Below are 18,783 nucleotides of genomic sequence, written 5' to 3' on the forward strand. Positions count from 1 at the left end.
TAAGCGTGACTTTTGAATGTTCTTCAAGCGCTACGCGAAGGTGTAGAAGTACACACGTGTGCATTCATCTCGCGTCCCTGGCGTGGCCAAGCCCCGACTGAATTCGATCACACAGCATACGCAAGTCGATGTGTTTACCTACGTTTTGATTTCCATCTGGACGGCTCGTAAGGCTGCATTGCTTGCTGCTATTTGCTTCCCTTGAAACGTGTCCGCAAAATTCTAGTATCCACTCTAGTCACGGCGGATCCAACTACGGGCACTGTTGTTCACACACACTTCCTACACTTCCTGCACTCATAAATTACATAAATAGATGTTTCATTTGCTTAACCGGCATTGGTCAATCGTCGACAACTTCAAAGCAAAATAACAAAAATAAAAATAAATAAAATAAAACGATCGAAGACGCGACACATTAGCGATTGTTCTCGCACACTTCACCCGCGGTGTCCCGGTGTCGAGAATTTCCAACGTGGCACTGAACGGGGGACAATTCTGCTCTGCTGTCGGCGTCGTCTCCTGACTCCTCGGAAAATTTGTAACAACAACGTGTGGAAACCGCTCGTAACGAACGAAACAAAGCCGGCGGCTCCTCGGCAGCTGCTGTGTACTAATATCAGACGCGTTGTGTTTTTTATTGCTATCAAGCTATGATGTTATCAACCAGCGCTCGGCGATACCGACAACGGCCAGTGGATGTATGTATCTTCTCGGCACAATCGCTGCTTTGCGAGAAAGGACGCAAAATCGGGGCGGCATGGGAAATGAGTGGGTCGGGAATGTTTATAAGTGAACCGTAGAGGGAACATTGTCATCGGCGAACCATCGTGTATCATTAGCAGCAGCTGCACCAATGCCACACTCCGAGAGACAGCATGCTTCCGAAGGAGAGCGAGCGCGAGCTCGGTAGGGACAGCAATGTGCGAAAGCTTCGATCCTAGGGTGGTGGGCAAAGGTTCGAATAAGAGGACATCATATTCCATGACTAATTGTTTCCGTTTTATGATCAGAATTTTATAGTCATATGTTTGTTTTCATGATACCAATCAAACAAAAACTTATAGTGGACGCTGCCTATTTATATGTGTTATTTTTTCATTACTTCATAGATTACTTGTTTTGTTTGTGTTCTGTCAATCTAGCAAAATTGATGGTCCATGGCCTAAGTGATACTCAGTCAAGCATTTTCATTTTTTAAGCAGAATATGTATTTTATCTACCTGAATTGTATTTACTTTTTATACCTGTATCAGGCGTAATCCTCATGAGCTCATACAAGAATTCAATCTTTCTCTACACCTTTGAAAACTAGGGAAACTACGTTTCAGTATGGTCCGACCGAGTGAAACTTACGATCACTTTTCGGTTTGGGATATTTTTCGATTTATCTTCTTCTTCTTCTTCTTCTTCTTCAATGGCACTAACGTTACTAGAGGAACTTCGCCGTCTCAACGTAGTATTACTTGCGTCATTTTTATTAGTACTTAGTTGAGATTTCTATGCCAAATAACACGCCTTGAATGCATTCTGAGTGGCAAGCTCTAGAATACGCGTGATCACAGTGCAAGTCGGAGGAAATTTCTTTGACGAAAAATTCCCCCGACCAGAACGGGAATCGAACCCGAACACCCGGCATGTTAGTTATGACGCTAACCACTCGGCCACGGGAGCACACTTTTTCGGTTTATACCTTTTCTTAATAGAGCGTGGCGTCTAGTTGCCAACGCTCGGAATAGAATGGAACACTACATTAGATTTGAATAACTAAACTTTATTGAATTTAGATCAAATTGATTTCAATTTCAGTTTAACTGATTGAACTTTTTTAATTGAACTTGGTCCAAAGGTCTTGAATGAATTTGAACTGACTTGCAAGGTAAGAATCCCGAGTTTATATACCTGGAATTCCTACCCAGCCTAAATCTGTGAGAGAGAGAGAGAGAGAAAGCTCTCTCTTCCTTGCTCAGATAACCGAGACCGCGTCTGGTTATCTGCCTCCTATTTGCTAGCCTAAATTCTATCCGCTTATCTGTGTGGTTTCTATTCTTATCTGCCAGCGTGGGAATTTTCCTGTTCCTATCTTCCACTACGCCACCCGCGTAGGGTCCCAAATAAACATTTAGGCTTATACGCCCTTTCCTTCTTCGGCCCTTCGCACGTTCCATGCGATAAGGAGTGAACCTAAACTTGGATAATTGCCATCAATAATATTCATTACTTCGTTTGTTCCCTACTCTTTCTCTGACCTTCGCATTTATGCGATAAAGATCGAGACCTAAACTTTTGGAAGCTATACAAAACAAAGAAAGGAAGGAAGCACATTTAATTCTGTAAAATTTTCTGAAAAAATCTGTATATCAGTATTATTAGCAAGAAAACTGTATCGAATAATTAAAGAAAAAAAATTAAAAATTATATTATGTCCAAGATACGACCGCATTGTTGACGTAGAACTACGGTGTTATTTTATATAAATCGCTTGTTTATACCTTAGAATATTATTCTATAATGCTGTGAAATTTTCGAAACAACTGCTTAGTAGAATAATCTCTGAAATGATTTTTTCATTGTAGAATCAGTTGACGAAAATTGATTGATGTTTCATTCTTGCCCTCACAAAACAATACACTAGCTGATTGTATGTCGCAATCTATTTCATGTCAATGCATTGAAAATTTACCACGAACGCTATTCCGGTGGCCTTTTTCGCAACTGACATAGACTCGGCTACAGTCGTTTATACACATGTTACACCAGCACCATTATTCCACATCTCATAACTACATCAATATATCTTTGGCACCGCATGGAAACAACAACAATGGCAACTCTTGCAAGTATCAAATATCATACTACATGTTATTTAGTATTGCCTCAAAGCAATCGCACCTCTAGGCATCGTTCGTACAACTTAAACAAAGCGCCAAACAAGCGTTCGCCATAGCATGCATACAGAGCCATACTTTGGTGGCTTGAAACTACTAGGAATATAAACACTTCTCATCATTTTGCGCTACTCTCAAAAGAAACGCTTCTGTTAATATTACTGGCCTCAAAAAAAGTTGCATTACTTTCTCATGCTCGAGAGAAGCACAGCTGTCACCCTTAGTGGAGGAATTGTTGCTACTGGTAAGCGAAACCTAATCACATACAAAATTCCAGAACACATATACTTTCTTGGTGACTAAACAAGCGAAATAAGGTTTATTTTCATTTTGAATTTATTTTTCTTATTTTTGGGTTGTTAAGGTCACATCTATACAACAAACTATATCATGAAAAAGATTTCTTATAATCCTCTGATGAATGTTATCAACAAGTGTCTTACAAACGACCTTAGCAAAGAATACAAAAAATTCTCATCACGCCTTTTGACATCCATCAGTTAGTACCAAGTTATATCTGGGTCACTCAATAATGCCCCATAAAATTCGTCTTGAGTAGCCTGAATTCGCTATCCAAGCCTTGTCTATTACCTGCTTCAACAAATTAAGGAAATTAGCGCATCAAATCATTAAAGTTTGATTGCTTGACAAAATTTTGAGTGTTCATAAAGGTCGCAGTTTTGAGAAGCGGATCGCTGAATTTAAATCGCTTTGAAACCTGTTTCACGAGATCAATATAGAAATCACGACAAATCGATTTGAAGGTCAGCTTCCTAGTTGTATCCAATCCTTTTCCAGCTTCTTTTACATCGATGTCAACGTAAATTTTCTCAGGCTTCTTCAGAAAGTCTTCAAAATCTTTCACATCAAGGTCAGCATCAGCGAATCGTTGCACGTACCTCTCCAAACATAAGTTACCCAACATGATCTACAATAACATTTTAACATTCTTGTCTCATTATGAAGTTCACAAAATTGAGAACTTTCTCAATAAAAAGTGTAATTGACGTTAATGATGAACGGTAGAACAAAGTTTAGGAACAGCATAATCGTCATAGGAACGTTCAAACGAGTTAATATACGATCGGTCATACTTAGCTTGGAACGAAAAGAATAGTTTAAGCTCTAACGGTCTATTATTTTCCCGGAAAAAATTGAAACGTGACAACAGTACCCTTAGAGAAACGTAGAACGATCGATTCTGAGTAGTACACAAACATTTACAACAATCACAATCCTTCAGCCTATAGCGTGCAAAATTCACGGCTACGATTCCGCTACTGTTTCGAGGATTTTTAATAGGCGAGTGGCTTAAGCGCCACCTCTAAGAGGACAACTCGCGCAATATATGCCCGGCAAAGAACCAGCCTTGAAGCTGGCCTCGAAAAATTGATTAGAATCGCTCGAACAGTGACTCTCCCAAACTATTTCTACTCGCGTTCCGATGACTTACTCGGCCGACAACAAAGGGATCTGGAGGAAATCCGCAGATCCTCCTGGAGCAAAGGCCCAAGAAATGAATGCTCTGCTGTCCAAATATCACCTCTTGCTTCAGACGCAGCAGTGAGACTCAAGACTTAAACTCAAAAACAAACAATTAAACTACCACGAACGAACGACTTAAACGGTTTCTCCAAAAAAACGAAACTAAATTACGTAACCTAATAAATAACATTTGTTAATTTCACATCATTTATTCTCCTGATATATATATATATATATATATATAAAGCGGGTGCTACACGATTCGTCCAACGTTTCACTCGAATGTTGGACTCAAACATTTGACTCGATGAATCGACAAATGTTGTGACGAATGTGCTGCTACACGGTGAAGTGAATGTTCGATTCAATGCAATCGGTCCAAACAATCGTCGAGTATTTGGATCGAATGTTTATTGGTTTTATTTACCATCAAAAACGTTAGGAAACTGGATGACGCTGCGAGTATTGAAATTGCTACCGTAGCAATTGTACTGATATCGGCTGTGAATTAAAAATGCTGTGAATTAAAAATGCTTGCAATCAACATTATTAAACTGCAATATTTTGCCGAATATTTTGAATTTTATGAACCAATTTCATAGTTCCTTCATCTAAAAATTGTAAACAAACCAATCTGTCAAAGATAGATTCGGACGAATCGTGTAGCGGTGTATCGAATGTCATCGAGTGTCGAATCAACGAATGACAAAAAATTTTTGACTCATGCCACTCGCGTTGGAAGGTAATCCACAACGAACGGATTAACTTCCAACGCGAATATTCGACACTCAACATTGGAGGTTCGTAGCTCGTCAGTCGACTACACGATGCGTCGAATCATCGAGCGTCCAGCTTTCGAGGGTGTTCGTAGCATCGTGTAGCGCTGGCTTAATCATATCCCTATTCTAAATTTTCCCCCACTGTGCCACGTGCGTCTCCATGGATCAAGCGTAGTCGTTTAGTTTTATAGTGATTAATTTTGTTCATTGAAAATACCCACTCACATGCGCATGTATTATAAAGGGTTGGGTACTCACGATTTGATACAACTTTCTCTATTAGCTCTGGTCGGAGTGCTGTGTGACGTAGCACTCCCTTCCGACAGGAATAGTGCTCGTCGGGAACCTTGACTCCAGATCGTGGGGTCAGCAGTGCGTCCAGGGTATACTCGGCGGTGTGCCGAGCCACGAATGTAGTGTTACTCCTGAGAAATGTATCCCAAATAAACCGCCGTCGAACGGCTGTTCGACGCAATCAGCATTTATGGTATTACGGTTAAAACAAAAGCTAAACTTTACCTTACTGGAGCTTTATTTTAAAGCACAAACACTCAACGAAGTTCTACTAAATTTAAATTTCTTCGTTAAATTTCCTATTAAAAAAACAACGAATATTAACACATTTTAAAGAATCCGTTTAGAGCGTAACTTACTTTACGAAATACACCGCGACGCGATTTCAAAAATCGCACTGTTCCACTGATTGGATCAAAGTGGACGAGCAATGGTATTCAAGTTTCCTCGAAACAGTTAGTCTTTTTCTCCAGGGGAACAATATTTGCCGAAGCGAATAATGTTCTTTTTGAACCGCGAATTTCCTCAAACCCCCAGTCATACGGCCAAACAAGTCATCATTGTCCGCACTTTTTTGTCAAGGTTGAGTCAGCTAATTCTTGCGATTCTTCCACGAAAGCTACTAAGCTACTCGCTCTTAGCATGTGTTGCTGTAGCGGAACATGAGCTTTACTCGCGCTCTTCGATGTGATGTGGCGAACAACAACACAACGACTTCATGCAATATATGAAAACCGTTGTGTGCAATGATCGACGGAAAAAAATCTGTTTCATTTGTACTGAGTACTTATGTTCCAGCAGAAGTTTGGCAAGTGTAATTTAAATATTTTAAATATTAAAATATTTTAATATTAACATAATAATTCCACCAACGAATAAATAAATAAATAAATAAATGAATAAATAAATAAATAAATAAATAAATAAATAAATTAACTTAAAAGTAAGTATTTATGTACAATACAAAAACAAAATACATAATAATAAATAACCAGAAAAACAAGAAATGCTAAATACTACAATATACAAATGTACACCTGTTACAAGCCAAATAAGGGAAAACAACTCAAGATTACGAACCGTTCTTCACCATGATAATGCGAGCTCTCACATGTCGACTCAAACATAGTTCAAATAGTTCAGTAGTTTTAATCCCTCCTACATCTTCACCAGCTTCACGGTAGTCAACTTCACTATTGAGATGTTGGTTCGTACTTCCGTGTCACGGCTTGAATCAAATTACAAAACAATTCCTCTTTCTTTCAACAAACACAGTACAGTACAAAACAAAAAAATCTTCAATCAAATACAATACAGTCACACCTTGAAACATACTCGAAACATGTGACTCATTCCATGAGTCACATAGTGCACCAAAAAACCAAAATTATAACGTTGTCTGAATAAACACTAGTTATAGTATGAATTTTTCGAAACGAACTTAATTTCCTTCAAGAGAGGCATGTTTAACTACTCAATTATATTTAAAATATATTAAGTTTTCACTATTTTAATGTTTCTTGAGATATCTCTGCACTTACTTAACCAGACATCAATGTCTATATTAGGGTGCCAATGAAAATGGTCATCTCTAATTTCAAAAAGTTAGCTCATAAAAAATGTTCACCACCTCGAAAAAACACCCTATGCCAAATATCAGTGGCGCAAAGCGGACGAAGTTTGAGTTTTTTGAAAATTGAAAAATCACCCAAGGGGGGAGTAAAGGAAATCGGGGTTTTCGGAAAAACAAATTTTATGCTGAATGTCTTAAAATTGCATGAAACGTCGTGATCTAGTGTCATCTCGAAAAAAAAATTGTCCAAAATCAACACTCCGGGACTTTTTTTTCGGAATACGAGACGAAACGTATGGTTTTGGGTGCTAATAAAAACAGTCATCTCGATTTTTCATTAGGAACTTGCTGCGAATTGTGAATTTGCACGATAATATTCCCTATGCAAAATATTAGCTCATTAGAACTTCATTTTTAGTGTTGCAGATGTTAAAATTTGAGTTTTTTTTGAAAACTGAAAAATCACCGAAAATCGGGGGCTTCAAAAAAAATTTGTTGATGCCAAATGTCTTAATATTTCATTACACGTCGAGATTTACTATTACTGTCACTGTTGAAATTCTAATTATTTGTCTTACAACGAAATATATTCAGGGTGGTCTTAGGCTGGACAGAGTGTAGTTATAATATGAATTGTTCGAAACAAATTTAATTTTTTGCTCAAACCGTTGAGAAGAGCGTGTTTAAAAAACTACATATTTATGTTTAATATTAGGCTGTCAAAAAAGTCCTGCGGTATTTTTTTTGAATTTTCATTTGTTCATACAATCATCTGTTTTAAGTCAAATATGCGCCGTTTTGTTCGATGACTTGTTCCCAACGAGATGCCAACTTCATAATACCCCTGTTATAGAAGCTCGCTTCCTTATTGGCAAAAAACTCGGATAGCCAATTTTCACAGGCCTCTTTTGTGGCTAACTTCTGACTACCTAGCTCATTCGCCATGGACAAAAACAGGTGGTAGTCACTTGGTGCAAGGTCCGGACTATACGGCGGATGCAAAAGAACCTCCCATCCGAGCTCCCGGAGCTTCTGGCGCGTCACCAAAGAAGTGTGTGGCCTGGCGTTGTCCTGATGGAAGACAATGCGGCCTCTGTTTATCAAAGATGGCCTCTTCTTCATGAGTGCTACCTTCAAGCGGTCCAGTTGTTGGCAGTACAGGTCCGAATTGAGCGTTTGGCCATAGGGAAGCAGCTCATAATAGATTATTCCTTGACAATCCCACCAAACACACAGCAGAACCTTCCTGGCCGTTAATGAGGGCTTGGCCACCGTCTGAGCCGCTTCAGCGGGCTTCGACCACGTTGTCGTAAGTGACCCACTTTTCATCGCCAGTCACCATCCGCTTCAGAAACGGGTCGATTTTGTTGCGATTCAGCAGCGATTCACATGCGTCGATACGGTCAAAGATGTTCTCGAGCTTCTTCGTGAATCCAAGCCTCTTCAAATGGTTAATAACGGTTTGATGACTTATCCCCAGCTCTTGGCCGATGCTACAGCTGCTACTATGCCGGTCTTTCTCGGCTAATTCAGCGATTTTGTCGCAATTTTCGACGACAGGCCTTCCGGAGCGTGGCGCATGTTTGACAACCTCTACACCAGAACGAAAACGTTGAAACCATCGTTGTGCGGTGGAAATGGAAACTGTATCGGGTCCATAAACTGCACAAATTTTATTGGCAGCCTGAGATGCATTTTTGCCTTTGTCATAGTAGTACTGTAAAATATGTCGGATTTTCTCTTTATTTTGCTCCATATTTGCGACACTATAACTCACGAACGACTTAACCAAACAAAACACTGTCAAGGACTATATTATATTATAGCGCAAAAATACCTTTCCAACAAGCTATGACTCGATACAATGAATACAACTAGAACTACGCGCTTACAACGACACCTCGCGGAAATACCGCAGGACTTTTTTGACAGCCTAATATATTTTAAGTTTTCGCTATTTTAATGTTTCTTGAGATATCTCTTTACTTACTTAACCAGACTTCAATGTATATAAACCATTGAATGAATAATTAAATACTTGTTTGACGAGCAGGGGTAGACCTATGTTGCATTCAGTAATTTATAGGAAACAAGCATTTGAAAACAGGTATTTTGAAGGGTTGTCACGTCACAAAATTAGAGTATGTTTTCAATTTATCAGATGAACTTAAGATCAAAAATTTTAAACTCGATTTCTCTCAGCAAACATTGAAGATCAACAAACCACTATAGGGTTTGTTTATTCGAACCCCTATGTGGTTTGACGTAGGATCTATAGTGAAAAACGTACTTTTTCGTTTATTTCAGGCCATCCTCAAAAGCTTCGAGATAAAAATTTGAAAAAAATACTGGATGTGCATCTTAGTACAGTGTATCAAGAAAAATTATCAAAACAAATTTTTATCAATAATTGAAGTACAAAAAAAATATTGAAATTTTGAAAAAAATTTTTTTTTGGGATTTAGAGATTTAGTACTACTTTAATTCATATTTGAATGTGTTCCTACGGCTTTTCTAGATATGTGTGATTTTTTTCTTTCATATTTTTTTCAGTGTTGCGCGGTACAAAAAAATTTTTTTTTTTATGTTTCCAAAGGGTCTGGCTGGGTAAGGGAGTAACAAGTGCCCTCAAACCAAATCACCAGCTGTATGGAAAATATGGTATAGAGTACTAAATAAAACATTTTGGCAGTAGTACCATATATTTTTTAAATTTATTATGGCTTAACAACTTTACAACAACAACACTTTACAACACAATTTTTCTCCAATTAACTCGGTTCGTGGCTATCTCCCTCCAATTCCGCGGGCACCCCGTGCTCACCATGTCATGCTCCACTTGGTCTAACCACCTTGCTCGTTGTGCTCCTCGTCGTCTCGTACCAGCCGGATTCCCGATGAACACCATTTTTGCAGGATAGTTGCCCGACATTCTTGCAACATGTCCTGCCCAGCGTATCCTTCCAGCTTTGATCACTTTCTGGATACTGGGTTCGCCGGTGAGTCGCGTGAGCTCGTGATTCATCCTTCGTCTCCATACGCCGTCCTCCTGTACACCGCCGAAGATGGTTCTTAACACACGCCGTTCAAAGACTCCGAGTGCTCGCAGGTCCTCTTCGAGTATTGTCCACGTCTCGTGCCCGTAGAGGACAACCGGTCTTATGAGCGTTTTGTACAGGGAACATTTCGCACGACTGCTAAGTCTGTTAGACCTTAGGTGTTTGTGGAGACTGTAGTAGGTACGACTCCCATTGATGATGCGTCTCCGGATCTCGCGGCTGGTATCATTGTCAGACGCTACCATTGAGCCAAGGTAGACAAATTGGCCCACTACCTCGAACTCATCGCCGTCGATCATTACACTACTACCTAATCGGGTCCTGTCGTGCTTGGATCCGAAAGCCAGCATGTATTTGGTTTTAGACGCTCGTCTCATAACACCCTCTAGCGCAATATTGAACAGTAGGCAAGAGAGACCATCACCTTGTCGAAGCCCTCTGCGGGACTCGAATGGATCAGATAATCCACCCGAAATTCGCACACAGCACTGTATTCCATCCATCGTAGCCTTAATCAGTCTTGTCAGTTTCACGGGAAAGCCGTTTTCGTCCATGATTCTCCATAGCTCTTTTCGTGTTATTGAATCGTATGCGGCTTTAAAGTCGATGAATAGATGGTGCGTGGGGACTCTGTACTCACGGCATTTCTGGAGAATCTGCCGCAAGGTGAAGATTTGGTCAGTAGTAGACCGACCTTCGATGAATAACCTCCCACGAATCTGTTTGTCAGTGCCGATAGACGACGGAAGATGATTTGGGAAAGCACTTTGTAGGCGGCATTCAGGACGGTGATTGCATGAAAGTTTTCCATATATTTGATTCCTTATATGGCACACCATAAGATCTATGGTGAAAAATGCACCTTTTGGTTTTTTTACGTCATTCTCAATAGATTTGAGACATAAATATGGAAAAAATACTGAAAGTACATCTTACTAAGGTGTATCGATAAATATCTTCAAACTATTTTTTCATCAAAAAATGTAATTATGAAAAAAATAAATATGCGGTACAAAAAAATTAATATATTTTCTGGCATATCGAAATTTTGAAAAAAAAATGACTTTGAGACCCTCCTCTGTTCTAATTTTTATTTAAATGGGTTCGTATGTGTCTTTTTTACATGTGGTGCAATTTTTTCCTGAATGTTGAAGAGCATTGCGAGACACAAATATAATTTTCTTCATCGTCTGCATTATTTTTATTTTCTTGAATTCGATCATTTTATTGTATTCGTGGTTTTCAATTGTAAGATTAAAATAAAACAATAATAATAATTTGGACGTTTTTAAGTGTTTTTCTTTTTTTTTCACAGAGCTCTATCGTACTGCTGACTCTTATGACTTTGGTAAACTATCTAAATCCGATGTAAAGATAATCTCATTCATTTAAAGATATGAGAAAAAAATCTTTGTACAGTGCAATGCTCTAAATATACCGACAAAACTTAGACATATAAAAACAAAATTTTAATAAATATCAGAGCAGTACTGGGTCTCTAAATTCAAAATAATCTAAAAATGCCCAAAGGCCAAAAAAATATTTTTTTTCGCACAATCCTCTTAAAACTTCAAGAAAAAATTACGCTACATGTGAAAAATCAACACATGCGAATGCATTTGAATAAAAGTTAGAGAAAAAGTAATATTTCTTTCAAAATTTCGAAATGCCTGTATATATATATTTTATATATTTATTTATATATATATATATTTTTTTGTATCGCGATAAACAATAAAAATTCTGAAAAAAATCACATATACCTAAAATAGACGTAGGAAAAAATTTGAATACAAACTAGAGTAGTACTGAATCTCAGAATAAAAAAAAATTAATTTAATTTAAAATAAAAATAAAAATTAATTTAAATTTTTTATAATTGATTTTTTGATGAAAAAATAGTTTGAAGATATTTATCGATACACCTTAGTAAGATGTACATTCAGTATTTTTTTCCATATTTTTGCCTCAAAGCTATTGAGAATGACGTGAAAAAAACGAGAAGGTGCATTCTTCACCATAGATCCTATGGTGTACCATATAAGGATTGAAATATTTGGTACTACTGCCAAAATGTTGTATTTAGTACTCTATACAATATTTTCCATACAGCTGGTGATTTGGTTCAAGGGCACTTTTTACTCCTTTACCCAGACCCTTTGGAAATATAAAAAAAAAATTTTGTACCGCGCAACACTGAAAAAAATCTGAAAAAATCACACATATCTAGAAAAGCCGTAGGAACACATTCAAATATGAATTAGAGTAGTACTGATTTTTTTTTCAAAATTCCAATATATTTTTTTAGTACTTCAATTTTTGATAAAATTTTTTTTTGATAATTTTTTTCTTGACACACCGTAGTAAGATGCACATTCAGTATTTTTTTCAAAATTTTTTCTCGAAGCTTTAGAGGATGGCGTGAAATAAACGAAAAAGTACGTTTTTCACTATAGATCCTACGTCAAACCACATAGGGGTTCAAATAAACCGCAAAAATTTCTCATTTAATTTTAATTTTTGGTTTTGATTTTGTTTGGGGGCACTTTTTACTCCCTTACCCGGCCAGGCCCTTTGGTTGAGATCGGTCCACAAATAGAGGAGTATCAACTATCTCAAGAGATTGTTGTCACGTCACGGAATTATACGATCCATGTCAGCGTGACATGACAACATTTTGACTCACTACAAAAAATAAAGTGAAGTATTCGGGTATTTTGATTATTGTTTAAGATATATTTGAAGATGTATTTTCCATTTTTTGAGTGTTCGAATAATTATTATTACGCTGTTGACAGCTGGAAGCGAAGATTCTGTCTAAGAATCGGTACCTTTCTGGTGGTATCGGTTCTGAAGCAACGAAGTGTCGCAGAACAAATTCCAATTAATATTGTGAAACTTTAGGACAATACCTAAAGCGTTACATAGGGGTCTTAAGAATTCGAAAAATTGCCAATATGGCGGCTAGTTGTTGTTTAGAAGCTCATAAACAATCCAAAAAATGAGATATCAAAAAACGGCTATGTAACGCTTTAGATAATCCATTTTTACATGCTGATAAAAATTTTCAGCAAAATTGGTCGAGTAAATCGATTTTTTCGATCTTCCAGACCGACTTATTTTTATTGCCTTGCTAACGATTGCAATCTCGAATATTTCACCCGGAACCACCCCACTATACCGATCCGAACACTGAAAAGAGCTACCAAAAAAGAAACACTCCTTCGGCCAACTTCGACATCTCACTTATCGGAAGGACGTACACACATATTTATGGCGTGCAGCGGTCGAGGGATAATGCTCAGAGCTTATCTTTCGGCACGGACTTTCAAGATTTGTCAGCAGCTCTTCCGAACGGTTCGCCACAGCGCCTTCGGAGCGACCCTCAGCCTGTTCCACTTTTTCCAAACTAGACATAATACCAGACTGCTGGCCCATAATTGTTACGGTCGGAAATCTAGCGCAGACCGGAAATTTGCGCGGAACAGTTTAAACGTACGAAATGAACGTAGATCCCCATCGTCCTCTCGTCTTCGGGACATTTCGCCCTCTGGATGTGTGTTATATCTTGGGCTGTTGAAAGAGCTATAAAATACAAAATACGCTGACAGCAGCCGAGCAGGAGACTCTCGAGTCGAGATATCATCCTTGTTGGTGCTATCGTGGTGCTGCTGCTGGTACTGCTTCCACTGGAGAAGTAGAAAAGGCCCAAAGCCCAGAAAGGCGACACTTTCAAAAGATTGCGCTCCGACATAAGCAGATTAGGATGCGGACCTTTGCCAAAAGTACTTATAACTTAAGAGGGCAGAGTTTTAACGCCAAGCGCTCCGCGAAATGGGACAAAACAGGAGCGGTAAAGTGTATTTCCAGAGGGTTGCTGGGCTTCGGGACATTAAAGCCGGACGAGCTGCTGGTGCTCTTTTTCGACTGATTGAATTGATCCTATTTCGCTTGTCCGCAGGGGGTGTTTATGCTGTGTAAGAGTGTACTCCGGGGATCGTTAAACAGAATTACGATTTAATCGCACAATCAGTTTTATGTTCGAGGGCTTACGGACTGCTTTGGGCACTCCCAAATTCAAATGAAAACTTATTCCGATGTCTTTGAAATCCACTTATTCAGTAGAATGCATGTCAATATGTAGTGGTTTTTCAGCATCGATTTACTCCACTTTTTCACAGCGGCGTCAGTCCCGATGAGCAGTGGACTTGTTTTGATCATATTTCAATTCGTTCGCCGACAAGCTGCGGTCGGAAAAGATTGATGAGTTTTAGCATGCGAGTAGATGTAAACATAGTTGTGGTGGATACAATTCCTAGAAACAATACATTGGTTAAATTTGAACAGATTTATGGATACACAATATTTTAACGCTGATTTATTAATTTAGGACAAGATTCATGCTATAGCTTTTCTACCAAGTGATGTGTTAACTTTCCAACCGAAAATAAATGGTTGCAACCAATATGGACACAGAATCAATTGCCTCGTGCAGACCTTAATGTATTTTAAATTACACTCATTAGTCTGTTTATGGGATATATAACACAATTACGATTGTCAAAGGACACTAAGAGCAATGTTGCATGGATTACTCGGCTTATGGGAAACTTCCACAACAAGAAGTAATTTGGCTGTAATTACAACACACATCTCACCGAAAGCAAAATGTTTTCGTTGCGCCAGCAGCAAGCCCAAACAACCACACAATAAGAAATATAGCAAGTGCTTGGCTCTGCTTTCGTCCTTGCACTTAAAGCGAAACAGTGCACGAGAAAAAAAGGTGGCAAATGATATATAGAATCATCTGCTTACATCAGAAAGTAGCAATAACAATGGCATAAAGTAAAAGTGAATCTTATATCTGACAATTTTTATTTGTGACCACCCCTCACATCCCGGCAGATGGTACTCGACGTAATGAGAGCAAAGACAATATCGTATTCCCTCGTATTCTTCCCTCATCCCGAGAGTGCTGGCATCAATTTTGTGTCGATACACATCGGTCGATATTAGCGGGAGAAATTGAACTTATTGAGCCACCCTTCTTCTCCCAACCCCATCTGTTTTTTTTGCGTTTGGGTGGGAGTAGACAATAGCTGCAGCACTACTTCAACAATGTTCTCGCCCCATTTAAGTTCAGCTTTGCATCATGGAAGCACTCCAGAGAATATCTTTATTCATAAGTTTAACTGATCAATATTGTGCCGTACTTTCAGTCTACTTACCAACCAAATAGACCATACTCAACAGACTAAACAGTGTGTTATCGTAAGCTAACAAAAAGACGGTTTTGAAACAGGAGATAGCACAATCACTTGCAGCCATACACTACAGATCCTATCCCCGGCAGCAAACCATCACCAAAATGGGAAGCAAACGGCCAAAGCTGATTCATTCGACGACAGCATCCTGGGATAAAAGCGGCGACTAAATTTAAATACTATCGAGAAAATTGGATTGTTTTAGTCTATTTCAACCCGCCCGTTAAGCCAATGTAGCAATTTTGGGAAGATAGCAGTTAAAACAGAAACCGGGAACGGGAATAATTGGATTAGTCTGGATGGTTCGATTTACATTCTTTCCAATTCAGCCGCGCTCCTATTTGCATACATTTCTCCGGAATAATTTGGGCCACTTTTGGCAAATTGAATCAATTAGTCTGAATTCGCTGCACTTACGAATTCAATATGGTGTGGAGCCTACCCAAGTAGTAAGGGAAACCTGAGAAGGTAACCGAGAAAACTCCTCTAAAGTCAATCGTCCCGGCGATATTTTATGTTATTCACAGCTTACACACATTATAGAACTCCATCCGCGACGACGGAGAGTAGAGAAGGCTTAAAAAGATATCCGGAAGAACTATAAAACCAATTGTTACGGCGATGTATTGCATTATTCCATTACTCCAAACTTGAAGGAGGAGAGTTATCTTATGAATACCTCAGAAGGTAACCAAGAGAACTCTTCTGAAACCAATATTTCCGGCGATATATTCCGTTATCAGTCGCGCGTACTCTGTATCGAACTACAATCACGACGGTGGAGAGTTATCTCTCTTTACGTAATAGCGATGCATAACAGCTATTACAAACCTCCTCCTAGGGGGCTTCGGACCTAGGGGGCTTCGGACCACAAGAAACACTACGGAAATGCCAAAATTGAGTTAAAAGAAAAATAAAATAATTGAGGTTAGGTTTAATGAAATGGTCTACAAAAAACCGTGTGAACATCATGCACCAAAATTGATTACATTGTCGGGCAATGAATACGAGATGTTTCATATTTTATCCAAATAAAACCGTAATTTCTAGCGGTTCTAGAAGAAAAGATCCTCAAATATTATTTCACAGCAATGTTCGAGTGGTGGAAAACGTTATTTTGATCTGCTCGAATGGTTGATTAATGGTTGTTTATGAACTACATATAGATACTCCACGAAGCTTCAAAGGGAATTCTATTTCCCAAGCTTTGGAATAGGTAAAAAAATCATATTAGATAAATCACTTCTAACTTCTTAACGATTTTACAGGATCCAGTTTTCATCCAGTTTTTTTAAGAACAATCTTCCAGTTTTTTGAAAAATATTATTGGCAACCCTGGTTGCACCCGAACAGACAAAGGGGTGGGGACTTACGATTTAAGTTTTTCCCTTCTCTCTTTCTCTCTTCAGTGCGTTTGACGGACTGAACAGTGACAATCCGATCCAAAACCGACTTCTTTGGTGCCGTTTAGGAAGCATCTAACAAATTATTTTGTAATCCTCCATCTACTTTTCGATCAATTTTGTGTTGCATCCATTTTCTGAGCTCCTGAATATTTCCCACGGCCTTCAAACGATAGCCAATTTATGTTCGACACACATTCAGTGTTTCTCCTAAATTTTGTTGTGTTTGGGTTGGGTCTGCATCCTGCAACTCCTGCAATTACTCGTCTTCAAACCGTTTCGCTGCACCAGGAGGGGATCGATCTGGAAGACGATCGAGGTCACCACTTTTGAATTGCCGAATTTTAAAAATCAAACTCATTTATTCACTTTATAAGTTCAACATTAAGTCGTCGACTTCTCATTGAAATTTTATTCAGGAATCTATCCAAAGATTGTTCAGCTCAATCCGCGATCCACAGTTGCCTTTTTTAACAGTCATTTTGTGTACACAATAAGAACATCCAAGATATGCTCGGAATGCTTTTCAGAACAAAAAATATAGGAGGTTGTGTCCAAGATACGACCGCATTGTTGACGTAGAACTACTCTGTTATTTTATATATTTGTTTTTCTTCTATTATACACCCATACCTCGCTTTACGGCCTAGATACGTTACACGAAATTTGGCCGCAAAGCGAAAAGCCGTATAATGAATCAATTATTATAATACAAATTCATACAAATTCAATCAGATTGGTTCCAAATTTGTTAAATAATTAACATGGTTTATCATTCAAAATGCATTTCATCTTTTTACTTTTAATTTCATTTGAATCAATCAATCAATTCATTAAAATTTATTTCATTTAAATCAAAAATGGGACATAAACATAAAACATACAATATACATACAATAAAACCAACAATAATCTATAAACAAAAATGAAACAACCGGTTACATGGACTATGTGTATGTATACATATCTATTTTTTTGTTGCTTAAGTTATTGTCTCTCAAATATTGTTTCACTTTTGTACAAAAGTAATTTTTGAACCAATCCTCAATTTTTTTGCCGTTATAACGAAACATTTTAGGCCGTAAATCGAAAACGTGACTGAAATGAAGAGGGCCGTTTTATCGAAATACCGTATAGAGAGCGGCCGTATAGCGAGGTATGGGTGTAGTGATTTTCAACATATTTCGGCTTGTTCGTCACTTTTACTTCCATTTTTGGAAGAATGTCGGGAGTGAGAATTGATCTTCAGATCTCTGCGTGAGAGGTATGGATGTTACCACTACGCCAGATCGTCTCCATTTTATATAAGCGGTTTGTTTATAACTTCGAACATTATGTAATAATGCTGTGAAATTTTAGAAATAACTGTTTTTCAGAATAGTTTAATTTTCCTGAAATGGTTTTTTTATTGTAGAATCACATAGTTTCTCATTATTCTTAGAAGAAACGCTTCTGTTAATAATACTGGCCTCGTAAAAAGTTGCATTACTTTCTCATGCTCAAGATAAGCGCAGCTGTCATCCTTAGTGGAGAAAGTTTTGATACTGGCAAGCAAAACCAAATCATATACAAAATTCCAGAACGACATTCACTTTATTGGTGATTAAACAAGCGAAATAAACTCTTTTTTTAATATCAACAACCTCGAAAACAGTAGCATTGCTTCATTATGATCAAGACTAGTGCAAATGCAATCCTAGTTGTAGGCAGTTTTGCGACTGGCACGCGGACCCAAATAACTTGTAACATTCCAGTACGACATTCAAGATGCTTGGTACAATCTTAACGCCTGCTTCGCCATAACGTCAGCTTAATACATTCATGCAATGTCAAAAACACCATCGAAGCGCTTATGATGACGGAAAACAAACAATGTTCACTGCTTGGAAAAAGACTGAATTATGCCACACAGCTTGTACTCTGCTGTAACACCGATCGATGCGAATTCGCTGATGAGCAACCGCCTTCACCACCAGCGGGGGGAGCTTGTTGCTGCCTGGGTAACGGCGTTTACATTTTCGACCGACGCGCCGAAGTC

General features: G+C 38.4%; 1 protein-coding gene across 2 annotated transcripts in view; it reads right to left on the reverse strand.

The window, feature by feature from the left end:
• Positions 1–18,783, reverse strand: part of LOC129775465 (band 7 protein AGAP004871-like) — a 108,287-nt gene that overhangs the window by 81,431 nt on the left and 8,073 nt on the right. Inside the window, exon 1 of one of the 2 annotated variants that reach the window (XM_055780247.1) lies at positions 143–612. The exons of the other annotated variant lie outside the window; for it this stretch is intronic. Within the exon in view, the coding sequence (XP_055636222.1) occupies positions 143–179 (37 nt within the window). The 5' untranslated portion in view covers positions 180–612. Of the gene's footprint in view, positions 1–142; positions 613–18,783 lie in introns of those variants that run through there. 2 annotated transcript variants of the gene reach the window in all.

This window comes from Toxorhynchites rutilus, chromosome 3 (genome assembly GCF_029784135.1).
Source record: "Toxorhynchites rutilus septentrionalis strain SRP chromosome 3, ASM2978413v1, whole genome shotgun sequence".
Classification (NCBI taxonomy): Eukaryota; Metazoa; Arthropoda; class Insecta; order Diptera; family Culicidae; genus Toxorhynchites; species Toxorhynchites rutilus.